This window comes from Chlorocebus sabaeus, chromosome 1 (assembly GCF_047675955.1).
Source record: "Chlorocebus sabaeus isolate Y175 chromosome 1, mChlSab1.0.hap1, whole genome shotgun sequence".
Taxonomy (NCBI): Eukaryota; Metazoa; Chordata; class Mammalia; order Primates; family Cercopithecidae; genus Chlorocebus; species Chlorocebus sabaeus.
The window spans coordinates 31805434-31819999 of record NC_132904.1 but is presented as its reverse complement, the minus strand read 5'-3'; the positions used below and the strand labels follow the sequence as shown (position 1 = coordinate 31819999).

Genomic DNA, 14566 nt, shown 5'->3' with positions numbered 1-14566 from the left:
TGAACCGCCCCAGCCTGCCGCGCATCCCTCCGGCTTCCGCCGCGGCGCCAGCCCGCGCCTGATTCGCGCGGCGGGAGCGGCAGGAGGAAGAACGCCGACTCCGCGGCAGGTGAGGAGAGCGGGAGCTGGGGCGGAGGCTGGCGGGGCCCGCCCGGGAGGCGCGCGGTCCAAGTCGCAGGCATCTCTTTGTCTCTTCCCGTCGGATCCCGTCCCGGGATGTCGGGGGCAGGCGAGGAAGAGGCGGGGTCTGCGGGCGGGTGGGGCTCACCCCTCAAGGCCGCCCTCTCGGCGCGCCCGCGTCCTCCCTGCTCCCGGCCCTGCCACTCCCTCGCTGGCCCGAACAGCTGTTTACAACGGAATCTGGACGCCGGGCGCGAGTGGAGCTCAGTGCCAGAGGAGGTGATTCCCGGCGCCGGGGACAGAGCCCCTTTCTTTTGCTGAAAGACCCTTTCTGCTGGGGAGCCTCTTGTGTCCAGCCTAGGCCCGCGTGCAGCCCCGACGGATGACCGTCTTCTTGGCAAGTGCGAGGATCCTCCTCCCCTCGGCTCTCTTTTTAGACACAGTGGGGGTTGAATGGATGCGCGCGATATAAGCAAATTAAATGGTTCCTGGCCACATCCTAGAGCCCTTTAATTAGAGTTACCATTTGTAGAAGGCCTGCAGTGTGCCAGCCTCTGCCGTGCACGATCCCTCGTTTCATCTCCCCCTCAAACCAAGCAGGTAGGTAGCTGTATTTTACAGAGGAGGAAACTGAAGTTACACAGCTAGTAAAGAGCCAGAATTGGGGCCCAGGTATGTCTGAAACCAACGCCCACCCCTCCCACATACAATGACGTCACAGAGATGACGTAGGGATTCATCTCTACCAACAGATACTTGTGGGTGTCTATTTGGGGGATATACGGATGGAGCATAAGTGGGGAATATGACTTTTCCTGGCTCGTAAGAAGTTCGAAATCTAGGCGGAGAATTTTAAAATAAAAACTAGCACTTTTACCATCTGGCCCCAACGCATCTTTCCATTATCACTAGCCACTTCCTTTTCTCATTTTCTTGTGCCTTGGCTTCTGTCCTCTGAGTGAAATGCCCTTCTTTTCACCTCCTCTCCCCCTCCAGACATGTTTTAACTAGGTGAAATCCTACTCCTTTTAAAGATCAGTGTAAATGTCATCTTTTCTGGGAAGGTTTTCTCAATCTCCTTCCAGGCGGAGTTAGTTTCTTCCTCTGCTATATTCCCTGGGCAATTTCATAATGCCACTAAGGCTTAAGTTTCATTATGGCTCCTTGTAAGCCTGTCTGCCTCCCGCTCTAGACTATGTATTTGCATCTTTCTATTTAAATAAGCACACTTTGAATTGAATTTAAGGCAGTGACAAATGCTAAATGTCGACTAGCCAGCCCTGCAGGAGTTGAGAAAGGTGCAATCACTGGTGAGGTCCTGAAAGTGTCCTGGGAAGAGATAGGACCTGGACTCAATCATAAAAGGATGGGGTTAGTTTACTAAGCTGATTAGAGACCTAGAAATCCTGCCTTTCCTCCTCACCGCGCAGAATGAATTACTTCATCCCTCCTGGGCTCCTTCTCAGCATGTGAAGAGGATAAAATTAGAAGGGTTTTGTTTGTCCTTTCTCATAGAATATGCTGGTAATGTTATGCTTTGGATCTTGGAGCATTTCCTGACCCTAATAGGATTTAGGATACAGAGGAGATGGGTATCTCCAGTGGGGTGTTGGAAGCTAAAATGAGACTAGAAAGGGGAAATACATGAAAACAACCTTCATATTAATACAGGCCTGGGTCAGGCACAGTGGCTCATGCCTATAATCCCAGCATTTTGGGAGGTTGAGGCAGGTGGATCACTAGAGGTTAGGAGTTAGACACGAGCCTGGCCAACATAGTGAAACCCCATCTCTACTAAAAATACAAAAATTAGCAAGGCGTTTGGTGGGTTCCTGTAATCCCAGCTACTGGGGAGGCTGAGGCAGAAGAATCCCTTGAACCCAGGAGGCAGAGGTTGCAGTGAGCTGAGTTGAGATGGCGCCACTGCACTTCAATCTGGGCAACAGTGCAAGAGTCTGTCTCCAAAAAAAAAAAAAAAAAAAAAAGCAGGCCTGAATATTTCAATTCCAGTAACTTCATTCTGTTTAATGGAGTTCTCTGAAATTTCACATAATTCTATTAGGTGATTCTTCACCTCTCTAATACGCAGAACACAGTCTGCCAAACTCCCTAAATCAGTTGACATTTCTTTTGATCACTTGATTGTGTTCCCTGTGTGTAAGAAAGTCTAATTGACTTTCTTAGTGCTTATGAAAATGTTTTGTGATCTTCAAGTGCTGATGTTACAAATGTTGATTATTTTCAGCAAATGCAGAAACATTGTGTCTTTCTTCTCTCCCAGAAACACCCTAGGAAAAGGGAGAGGGGAGGAATTGACTAACACTTTTACTGTAATTAAAACAGGCCTTTTTTTTTTTTTTTTTTTTTTTTTTTTTTTTTTTTTTTGAGATGGAGTCTTGCTCTGTCACCCAGGCTGGAGTGCAAAACAAAACAAAACAAAAAATTAGCTGGGCATGGTGACACACACCAGTAATCTCAGCTACTTGGGAGGCTGAGGCAGGAGAATTGCTTAAACCCAACAGGTGGAGGTTGCAGTGAGCCGAGATTGCTCAGTTGCACTTCAGCCTGGGCAATGAGAGCAAAACTCCATCTCAAAAAAAGAAAAATAAAATAAAATAAAATTATAGTTTCTATCATCTCTAGGTATCTTATTCACATGATAATATCAAGGAATCAACCCTTTAGCCCAGTGTATTCACTTGTAAGCCCGATTAAAAGCATTATTTCCAAAGAGTTTACCAATCTGCTCTTAGGAATGAAAGTAAAGAATTTAAGATTGAATCACTGATTAAAATAGTAGCATCAGGCAGTTTAAAGTGTGTCTTCTAATAGTTTAAGGCCCTGTATTCCTGTAACATGCTACTCAGGAGTAGGCCAAAAATATTCCAACTAACTGCTACCTGAGATCCAGAAATCTGATAAATTACAAATGTCATTTTACAAGTATCTGTTTAGTCATTGAAGTGGAGTATTATAGCTGGATAAGATCTTAGCAAGCTCATTTATTCTACAAACAAGAAAACTGAAACCCAAAGAGATTAAATGATTTGCCCTGAGTCACATTGCTAGTTGGTGACAGAGCTAGAATACTTTTAGTTCTTTTTTTGTGTTTTTCTTTCCTAGGAAAGTGGATAAACTTAATTGAGAATGTCTGAAAACCTTGACAAGTCTAATGTAAATGAAGCAGGAAAATCAAAATCCAATGATTCTGAGCAAGGCCTCGAAGATGCTGTGGAAGGTGCTGATGAAGCCTTACAGAAAGCAATAAAGTCAGACTCCTCCAGCCCCCAAAGAGTGCAAAGACCTCACTGTAAGCAAATTTGACTTTGATTAGATGCAATATTGTCATTGTTTTCAGGTGACAGTTTTATGAGGCCTCCTTGTGCATGTGGCCGTGAGCTAGGTTCTCATAATATAACATTGCCAATGTAGCATTTAGGAATCATAGCAGTTCCTCAGCTGGCAGCCTAGCTACTTGTGGATTTTCAATTGCATGGGAAATTAACATTTTAGAATAATGTCCAGAATGTGCCTGTCTTTCTCCAGCCTCAGTGACACTCCAGTCTCTGAAGTGCTCTAAGAAATAGGAGGGTGGAGTACAAATTGCAGCTTTTATTGAAAGGGTGTTTGAAAAGTCTGAGGCTAATTCCTGCCAGAACTGTGCTTGTGCAGGTTAAAAAAAAATGTAAGTAAGTTCACCACACCCTAATTCTCTGCCTGAAGGCTTAGTTCCCACAAGCTTGAGGGAATTCAGTTTGCGGAATGTGTGTGGTGAAGTCATTTCAGATCCCTGGCAAGGAGCAAGCCTCTTAAATGAAAGGGTGGCAATATCTTCAGGCATTCCCAGTGGTTGCCTCAACTCACGTCTTTTATGAAGAGTACCTTAAGCATTTTGAAGTGAGTCCAAAAACACAAGTTTTTAAGAGGGAACGTCATAGTCTAGCAATGTCGGTATTGATGTTATCCCTTTAAATTGTAGATGATCAGTAGTTGTACATATTTGGGAAAAGTACAGACATTTTTGGGTTTTGGGGTGTGTTTCTTCTAAAATGATCAAAGCCCTTCTCAGGCAATTTATTAGTCAACATGGTATTCTTCTAGCAAACATTAATGGACCCTATTTTATTCTGATTTATTATCACATAGATTTTAATAAATCAACTATGAGGTCAAATTGCGTCCAAGGAAACATGTTGTTACTAGCACAGTCTATCGTGCATTTGGTAGGCCCGTCTCCAATATGTGTAGTCAGAAAACTTCTGTTTTCCTGTCTTTAAAATGAGGAAAATACAATATTTCTTAGGGTAGCGGTAAAGATTAAATGAATTCCTGTAAGGCAGTTAGAACAGTGCTTTGCAGGTAATAAATGCTTAATAAACATTAGTTATTGTTACTATTATTGCTACTAACATGTCATCTATTGCATTTAAAGATGCCAGGATTAGCCAGGCATAGTGGCTCATACCTGCAATACTAGCACTTTGGGAGGCTGAGGCAGGAGGATCACTTGAGTCCAGGAGTTCAAGACCAGCCTGGGCAACATAATGAGACCTCATCTCTACAAAAAATAAAAATTAGCTAGGCATGGCGGCACATGCCTATAGTCCCAGCTACTTGTGGGGCTGAGGCAGGAGGATCCCTTGAACCTGGGAGGTGGAGGCTGCAGTGAGCTGAGATTGTGCCACACTGCACTCCAGTCTGGGTGACAAAGTGAGACCTTGTCTTAAAAAAAAAAAAAAAAAAATTAGCTGAGCATAGGGGTACGTGGCTGTAGTCGCAGCTACTTGGGAAGCTGGGACAGGAGGATCACTTGAGCTGGGGAGGTCAAGGCTGCAGTGAGCCATGATCATGTCACCGCACTCCAGCCTGGATGAGAGAGTAAGACAAACCTCTCTCAAAAAAATAAAAATAAAAAAAATAAAGAGACCAGGATTGATTGCTGTAATGTAGATGTATATGGCTAACGTGATAGCTTTACAACCTATAGTTTCTGCTAAAGAACTTTTGGGTTAGGTCTTCAGTCACTATTGGTTTGTTGGTTGTTGGGACGGCCGGACCTAACGTGGGGGTGACAAAGTCCAGTGGAGTCAAAGGAATGAGAAAAGACAAGTTTAAGAGTGCATAAAGTGGGTGTAGGGGGCTGATGCTAGTATGGAGGCTGCTAAGGCCCCAAGCTCTAGAAGCCCACACTATTGGTAATCAAACAAAGAAGCGGGTGGTGAGGATGTGGGGGTTGAAAGAAAGCAGTGTATCAAGCGCATGATCTACAGCTGTGACAGTTTGGCATTTTCTTTGAAGCGTATGGAACATGTTCCGCTACTTGAGATAATGGGAAACATGTTCTTCTAGTTTAAGATACAATCAATATATGAGCCTAGGAGTGCTAGAAGCAAGGAGCCAGCAAGTCTAGACACATTTCAGAGGCCACGAGGGGGTTTTGTGCCCTGAGCCCTGGATTCCATTCAAGCCACGAGGGTTTTTATGCCCTGGGCTTAGATTATGGTGCAGCAGGGCAGCCTTCCACCCTTTAGCACAGAGCTTGGTGTTCCCCAGGCCACGAGGGGTTTTAGACCCTGGAACCCAGACATGTTCCAAGACTCTTTTACATTATGTCAGACATGCAAGCCCTGCCTCAGTTTCTCCCAACAGTTGGTTGATTGGTTTTAATTTTTTAAAACAATTTTAACTTTTATAGGTTCAGCCATTCCTTGGTTGATGGCTTCACCTTTGGCATCCTGTCAGTCTGATGGCATGATTCCAAATTAATGTCAAACCAGTACTAAGCTACATTATCTGAAATTGTGTGTAGTTATGCCCTTAAGGCAAGAATACTCATCCTGGGACCTATGATCAAGATTTTGGGGATCTAGTAATAGCCAAAAAAGTACATCAACATTTGTTTTTATATGCATGTTTTTAGAAATAAGGTCATGGAAGCTTTCATTAAGTTCTCTTAGTGGTCTGTACCAAAATAAGGTTTAAAATCAATGCCCTAAGATATTCCTTTTGTCTGACTTCCTATTTCTCCTATAGTACTAGGTAGGTACAGGGCTATAAACCCAAAAGATAAAGCTAAGACCCCATTATTTGGGGATCAGGTAAGGAAGCATTATTGAACACATAGAGCATAAATAAGGATTTACAAACTGTGGAATTAATAGTTTGCAGACATTTCCCCCAAACTCTGTAAATGTGTAGTTACTGAGTTTAACTCTAAAATCACATTTGGAATTCTACAAATTAAAATGTAAGTAGCAAAAAGAGAACATTTATTGTTTTAAATTATAACACAGAGTAGTACTTTAAGAGTGGAGTTGCTAGGCCAGGCACGGTGGCTCACGTCTATAAGCACTTTGGGAGGCTGAGATGGGTGAATCACCTGAGGTCAGGAGTTCAAGACCAGCCTGGCCAACATGGCGAAACCCTGTTTCTACTAAAAATACAAAAATTAGCCGGGAGTGGTGGTGCGTGCCTGTAATCCCAGCTACTTGGTAGGCTGAGGCAGGAGAATTGCTTGAACCTGGGAAGCAGAGGTTGCTGTGAACTGAGATTGTGCCATTGCATTCCAGCCTGGGTGACGAGAGGGAAACTTTATCTCAAGAAAAAAAAAAAAAAAAAGAGTGGAATTGCTGATGTAACTGATGCAGAACATTGAAAAAGGAAAAATGGCTGCCTTGTAAAAAATTGATTGGTACTGATTTGAGGTGGTGATTTGATTGTAAAAGATTATCTGTTCTTTAAACAGAGATCCTTTAAACAGTAAGGATCAGTCAACTGTAACTTAACAATGTTTTCTCTAAGATCTTCTACTATTTATACTTTAATGCTCTTCTCACAAAATACCCTCTGTTCTAACGTTTAATCACCTAGTTGACCAGTAAAAGATGCTATGTTCAGATGACAAACATCAATTGTTATTCTAGTTAATATCTCCCACTTAGGACCTTCGTTTATGAAATCGGGTCCTTGTGAATTTAATTAGTAGATCCCAGTCATCTTTAGATGAATAGGTGACATGAGAACTTACATTTCTAAAGCTCATGACTAGCCTTTGAATTATGGTGTCTCCATATTCAATCAGTCAAATATTTGTTGAGTGCATACTGTATGTCAGGGATCCAGCAGTGAACCAGGTGCATATTGTCTGTCCTCATGGAGCTTGCAGGCTAGCGAGGAAGACAAATTAACAAGCAGTTTCCATCAACATAGTAAGTATGGGTAACCTTTACCCTGGCTTTACTGTACTCATTCTATAGTAGCTGTTTGAATGACAGTTGTCATCTTGCCCTCCATAAATGTCCATCCACTTATGTGACTAACAGCATCTTTTCAGAGTGTAGAGACATCTCAGGATACCTTTGTAAAGAAAGAGAGTTGCAACCATTCTAAATTAGAACATCATTTTATTTTGGAATCTGTCTGCCGGCCTCTCAAAAGTCATGTTTAAACTAACATGGTTTTCAGTTTCTCTAACAGGGCATCAGTGGGCAAATGCTGTAAGAAAATAACAGAATTTAGCAACAACTTTAGCTTTGTGTCATGTAAAATAAACTCCCAGTTAAGTTACATGTAACTTTACCTTTTTTTTTTTTTTTTTTTTTTTTTTTTTTTTTGACCAGATTGCTCTATGTTGCCCAGGCTGGCCTTGAACTCCTGGGCTCAAGTGATTCACCCACCTCAGCCTCCCTAGTAGCTGAGACTACAAGTGTGCACCACCATGTCTGAGTTGACTTTACCATTTTTTCATGGCTCTTATTACAACTCAGGTTCTCTTCACAAATTGAGGTGAAGACGTGTTGTCCACCAAATTGCATCTTTATGCAATTTTATGCAATCTTTACCAAGTTTTCATTTATGAAATTGGTAAATTTGAGAACTCTCACAAAACAAAATCCCCACAACCCTGTAATTTGTATGCAATGAATAATTCCTCTATATGTACATGGGTAATATGTCCTGATCATATCTTAGAACTGTAGCTTTTATCTTTCATGGTCAGATACCTGTCATTGATAAGTTTGATTTTAAGTAGTCTCTAACATGGACAGTTCCTGAAAATTTTCTTCTTCCTGGATGGTGAGGTTCTTAGTACTTGGTGCAAGCTGTTTTGTTCCAAGTATGCCCAAAACACTGAGAATGCACTTGTTTAAAATTTGGAGGATTCTTATATTTCATAGCACACCCTTAAGTCTCTTCTTTTTGCATATGGAGAAACACAGACCCTGCAAGATTTAAGTGACTTGTTCAAGGTCATACTCAACAGAGTCTAGAGGAAGAGAAATTTCTTACTGATTTGCCCCAACCACTGTGTTTCATGACTAGGCAGCAAAGCAATGGTGCCTATTATTACCCAGATGACTAAAATTATTGGGAAATAACTAATCCGGCCAGGCACGGTGGCTCATGCCTGTAATCGCAGCACTTTGGGAGGCCAAGGCAGGTGGATCACAAGGTCAAGAGATTGAGACCATACTGGCCAATGTGGTGAAACCCCGTCTCTACTAAAAATACAAAAATTAGCTGGGTGTGGTGGCATGCACCTGTAGTCCCAGCTACTTGGGAGGCTGAGGCAGGAGAGTCACTTGAACCTGGAAGGCAGAGGTTGCAGTGAGCCGAGATCGTGCCACTGCACTCCAGCCTGGGTGACAGAGCAAGACTCCGTCTCAAAAAAAAAAAAAATTCACCGAGAGGACTTGATGTGTTTCTGTTATTTTCGTAAATTTCAGATGATAAGACATTGATTATTTTTTGCAAAAGCAAAGTTAAAAACTTGGAAGTCCTAATAATAATCTGAGTTTCTTCTTAAGGGGTAAGAACTTGGTGGAGTTTAATAACACCTGATGCTTGATAATAACACCTGATGCTTGATATTGACGTACCCACAGTGGAAGTTTCATTTTCTGATAACTGGTAACAGAAATAATTTAAAAATAAGCATATATTTATATATATGTATACATACAGCAAATCCCTACTGAGCCATGTGTGCTCCTATAGTCCCAGCTACTCGGGAGGTTGAGGCCACAGTGAGCTATGATCACTCTCGAGTTTGGGCAACAGAATAAGACCCTGTTTCAAAAAACAAACAACAAAAAAAAAACCTTTTTATTTTCTTAATAGAGTCTGTCATGGAGTGTACACTTTAAATTTTGATAAAATCCAAATTATCCATTTTTTATTTTGTAGGTTGAGCTTTTTGTATCCTATCTAAGAAATCTTTGCCTAATCCAAGATCACAAAGATTTTTGTCTGTGATTCTTTTTTTTTTCTTTTTGAGACAAGATCTCTGTCTGTCACCTAAGCTGGAGTGCTGCGGCGGGATCATGGCTCACTGCAGCTGCCGCCTCCTGGGCTTAAGCCGTCTTCCCGCCTCAGCCTCCTGAGTAGCTGAGACTACAGGCGCATGCCACCACACTTGGCTAATTTTTGTATTTTTTGTAGAGATGGGGTTTCACCATGTTGCCCAGGCTGTTCTCAAACTCCTGGCCTCAAGCAGTTTTTACGCCTTGGCCTCCCAAAGGGCTGGGATTACAGGCATGAGTCACCTTGCCTGGCTCTGCAATCCATTTTGAGTTCCTTTTTGTTTACCATGTGAGAGAAGGATCTAGAGTAATTAATTTTTTTTTTTTTTCTTTTTGAGATGGAGTCTTGATTGGATATTTATTATATTTAGCAATATCCACAAAGCCAGATGGAGTGCAGTGGTGTGATCTCAGCTCGCTGCAAGCTTGGCCTCCTGGGTTCACACCATTCTCCTGCCTCAGCCTCCCGAGTAGCTGGGACTACAGGTGCCCGCCACCATGCCTGGCTAATTTTTTGTATTTGTAGTAGAGACAGGGTTTCATCATGTTAGCCAGGATGGTCTCGATCTCCTGACCTCGTGATCTGCCTGCCTCGGCCTCTCAAAGTGCTGGGATTACAGGCGTGATAGAGTAATTCTTTTACATATAGATGCTTAATTGTTGTAGCACCATTTGATTAAAAAAAAAAAAAAAAAAAAAAAAACACCTTGCTTTTTTGAGACAGTATTGCTCTATCACCCAGACTGGAGGGCAGTGGCACAATCTTGGCTCACTGCAACCTCTGTCTCCTGGGCTTAAATGATTTTTAGTAGAGACAGGGTTTTACCATGTTGTCCAGGCTGGTCTTGAGCTCCTGGCCTCAAGCAATCAACCTGCTTCAGCCTCCCAAAGTGCATGAGCCACCATGCCCAGCCTATCTTTGTCTGTTGACCACATATATACATATGTGTGTGTATATATCAGTCTATTTCTGGATATTCTGCCCTGAATTTCTATATATCCTTATGCTAAAAATACACTGTCTTGATTATTATAGTTTTATAATAAGTCTTGAAATCAGTATCAGTCCTCTAACTTTATTTTTCTTTTTCAAAATAGTTTTGGCTTTTCGAGGTCTTTTGTGCTTCCATATAAATTTTAGAATTAGTTTGTCAGTTTCAACAAAAAAGCCTTCTGATTGGGATTGCATTTAACCAATAGATTGATTTGGGGAAAATTGACATCTTAATAATCTACACATAGAGGGGAACAACAGACGCTGGTGTCTACTGGAGAGTGGGAGAAGGGAGAGGATCAAGAAAAATAATGAGGACTAGACTTAATAACTGGGTGACAAAATAATCTCCATACAAGCCCCCATGACATGAGATTACCTGTATAACAAATTTGCACATGTACCCCTGAACTTAAAAGTTAAAAAAAATTTTTTTAAATTGAAAAGATATATTGGGCTTTGATTTTGAATATTTGTTATGTTTTAGCAATATCCACAAAACCAGATTTATTTATTCTGTATTCTTATTCATATTCTCTAGAAATGCTGAGAATGTTGTGAGGAAGAATTTTGAGTTTTCCCAACTTCCCCTCGTGACCAAATAAAGATTTTTACCAGACAGGGTATGACCAGCTCTTTCATTTGGTTCCTTTTTTTTTTTTTTTCCTTTCTTTGATGAGCAAAATAAAAAAGAAGGAAAATAACTTTTTACCAGCCTAAGAAGATCTTTTATAACAAACCTGGGCAAACCAGTGACGTTACTTATCTAATTTTAAGGCCAGATGTTATCACTATCACATAAAATTAATATATTCATCTTCTAGGCAAGTACTTCTCAAAACTGTGGTGTCTCAAAACTGTGGTGTTTGGAGCCATCAGCATCAACTGGAGACTTGTTAGAAACACAGATTCTAGGCTGGATGTTGTGGCTTATACCTGTAATCCCAGCACTTTGGGAGGCTGAGGCAGGTGGATCACTTACTTAAGCTCAGGAGTTTGAGACCAGCCTGGGCAACATGGCGAAACTTGTCTTGTAAAAAACAAGTAAAGTAAAAACAAACTTGTAAAAAAAATACAAAAAATAACCAGACGTGCCTATAGTCCCAGCTACTTGGGAGGCTGAGGTGGGAAGATGGCTTGAGCATGAGAGGTTGAGGCTGGGGTGAGCCATGATTGTGTGACTGCATTCCCGCTGGTGAGAGAATAAGACCCTGTATCTCAAAAAAAATAGAAAAATAAAAAAATGCAGATTCTTTGGCCCTGCTCCAGACCTGCTAAATCAGAAACCCTGAGAAGTGGGCCCAGCATTCTGTTTTCACAAGTCCTCCCTCTGACTCCAGTATAGGCTAAAGGTTGAGAATTGCTATCAGAGACTTTTTTTTTTTTAATTTTTTTTTTTAAACAAAGTCTTGCTCTGTCACCTAGGCTGGAGTGCAATGGTGTGATCTCCACCCATTGCAACCTCTACCTCCCAGGTTCAAGCGATCCTTTTGCCTCAGCCTCCCAAAGAGCTGGGATTACAGGTGCGCACCACCATGCCCCGCTAATTTTTGTATTTTTAGTAGAGACGATGTTTCACCATGTTGGCCAGTTGGGTCTTGAACTCCAGACCTCAGGTGGTCCACCTGCCTCGACCTCCCACAGTGCTGGGATTATAGGCATGGGCCTGGCCTTATCGTAGGCTTTTAAGAGTAAGAATTCCCCTTTGTTCCTTGGTTTAGAACCTTCTTTCTGAACGATCAGTCTTAAGCTTTATCAAAAGAGAGAAGATGGACACAAATTTTGAGGCCGTTGCAGCAGTCGATACAGAAGTAAAATCTACAGGACTTGGATAAAAGAGCAGGGGAAAGAGAGAAATCAGAGATGGTTCTTTTTCAAAGTTTTTGGTTAACTGGATCAGCATTCTAGAAAATTCTTGTGTCACACCTCTTTTGATCTGTCCATTGACCACTGCAGAGCTGTCATATTCTGTCACAGTATCCTGTACAAGATAGTGGTTTTAGCATTGTTTAAACAGCACCATCGGCACCCTAAAGGACTTGATGCTATTTTAATTTTTTACAACTTTTTATTTTTATTTTTTGTGAGACAGAGTCTTGCTCTGTTGCCCAGGCTTGAGTGCAGTGACGTGATCATAGCTCACTGCAGGTTCAAGTGATCCTCCAGCCTCAACTTCCTGAGTAGCTGGGACTACAGGCATGCACCACCATGCCTGGTTAGTTTTAAATTTTTTTTGTAGAGACAAGGTCTCACTATGGTGCCCAGGCTGGTCTCCAACTCCTGGCCTCAAATGATCCTTTCGCCTCGGCCTTCCAAAGTGCTAGCATTACAGGTGTGAATGCTTGATGCCTTGATGCTATGTTAATTTGGGGAGATTCATTTGTGACAGTGTTAGTGGTAGTGCAAAAGTAAACTGCTAATGGGAGCAAAAGAGAAGATCTTAAATCTGGTGTCTTTTTTTTTTTTTTTTTTTTTTAGGGTAGACAGGAGGCAGAAAGATTAGAAAATAAACCCTCAGCTTATGGGACAGATGATCATCTGTAACTTAAGTTTTCCTAAGTTTCAATTTACTGTAATTATTTTCATTTGACCAGTCTTAGTGAAAAGCAGATGTTTTGAGTATTAATAGATGATCTCTGCTTTTAGGATTCAAGGGTTAAAAAATGAATATGAAGTAACATTCTGTTGCTGTTTGAAAATGCCAGAACAAACATTTTAATAGAGGCAATAACTGAAATTATTGTCCAGTATCAGAACCACTGTCTTCTTATTTTAATAGAAATTCGAATCTAGAGAAGCAAATCTCTTACAGTGAGTTTCTGTTACAGCTAGTCCTCCTCGCTTTGTGACAGTAGAAGAACTTCTAGAGACAGCGAGAGGCGTCACCAACATGGCTCTAGCCCATGAAATTGTAGTAAATGGAGACTTTCAGATTAAACCAGTTGAATTACCAGAAAACAGGTAAGGTGGTTGCTAAATTATCTTGCTTAGTAGAGCACTGCCATTTCCCAGTTTTGGAAATGTTTCCTTCAGTTGATACCAATATATTCGGACATATTTTTCCTTTTGTACATTATTGCTAAAAAATATTCCTAAACAAGGAACACCAATTCTTCAAAAATCAAATAAAAGGTCTAAAAATCTTTTGTGAAAGTCTCCCTACTCAGTAGGATCTAGCTGCCTCATCCTGTGTTTTCATTGCCTTGTTTCATTCACTCTTCTTTGAAACTATCACACTGCACTATAGTCGTTGGTTTTGTTGCACAGGCAAAGACTGTGGGTTATTCGCTGTGTCCCTAGTGCCTGGCACTTAACTATTTTTTTATTGAATCAAAAACTCTATTGATTGTAAGGTGCCCCTTTTAAAAATGTGCTGTCATAAGAAAGAGGAAACACTGCCCATTATAATTATAAAAATGCCATTGATTTTAAGAAAGATCCAAGTTTCTGAGAGATTAAAATATTGGGGGGTGGGGGAGTTTGTTTTAGAATCAAGGAAATATGTGTGCAAGTGCCCTTCTGCCAGCAACTCACTGAAGTCAGGATTCTGGATGGTGCCTGAGAGTCTCTTGGCCTGTCCTCCTGGTTGCAGGATGAATGCTGCAGCTCCAAGCATCCCATCATACATCAGCCTTCTGGGCAAGAGGGAAAAGGTTGGGAGTACTAGGGCTCTCCTTTTGTTAGAGAGGAACATCTTCCCCTGGAGTCATGAAACAGACATCTGCTGATACTTTGTTAATCAGAATTTAGTAACATGCTACCCTTGCTATAAGTGAACCTGGAAAGCTTAAGTCGGGTAAAAGGGAATGAACTGCTGTGATGGGCTTGTTAGATCAGTCATGATTTATTGTCACAGGCAGAGTATATTGTTGCCCTGAAAAACAGTGGGATTCTGTTCACAAAAGAAGGAGGAATGGCTGCTGTGCTGGCAAGTGTCTTCCGTAGGAAGCTTCTAAATTTGACTTCACAGATATTTCTTATATCTGCAAAGATAGTACTTTTTTGCATTTAATAATGAAGAATTGCTTGTTTTGTGCTCAAGACAGAAAGACATTTTGTTGTTGTTGTTGTTGTTGTTGTTGTTTGAGATGGAGTCTCGCTCTGTTGCCCAGGCTGGAGTGCAGTGGCATGATCTTGGCTCACTGCAACC

At 41.4% G+C, this 14566-nt stretch overlaps 1 protein-coding gene across 4 annotated transcripts in view; it reads left to right on the top strand.

Moving 5' to 3' along the window:
• TCP11L1 (t-complex 11 like 1) overlaps positions 1-14566 on the top strand; it is a 32737-nt gene continuing 18171 nt past the window's right edge. Inside the window, exons 1-3 of one of the 4 annotated variants that reach the window (XM_008002603.3) lie at positions 1-109; positions 3244-3430; positions 13245-13377. In XM_008002603.3, the coding sequence (XP_008000794.1) occupies positions 3268-3430; positions 13245-13377 (296 nt within the window). In that variant the 5' untranslated portion in view covers positions 1-109; positions 3244-3267. Of the gene's footprint in view, positions 110-306; positions 522-611; positions 721-3243; positions 3431-13244; positions 13378-14566 lie in introns of those variants that run through there. The other 3 variants (XM_008002624.3, XM_008002641.3, XM_008002614.3) reach the window with 3 other exon arrangements.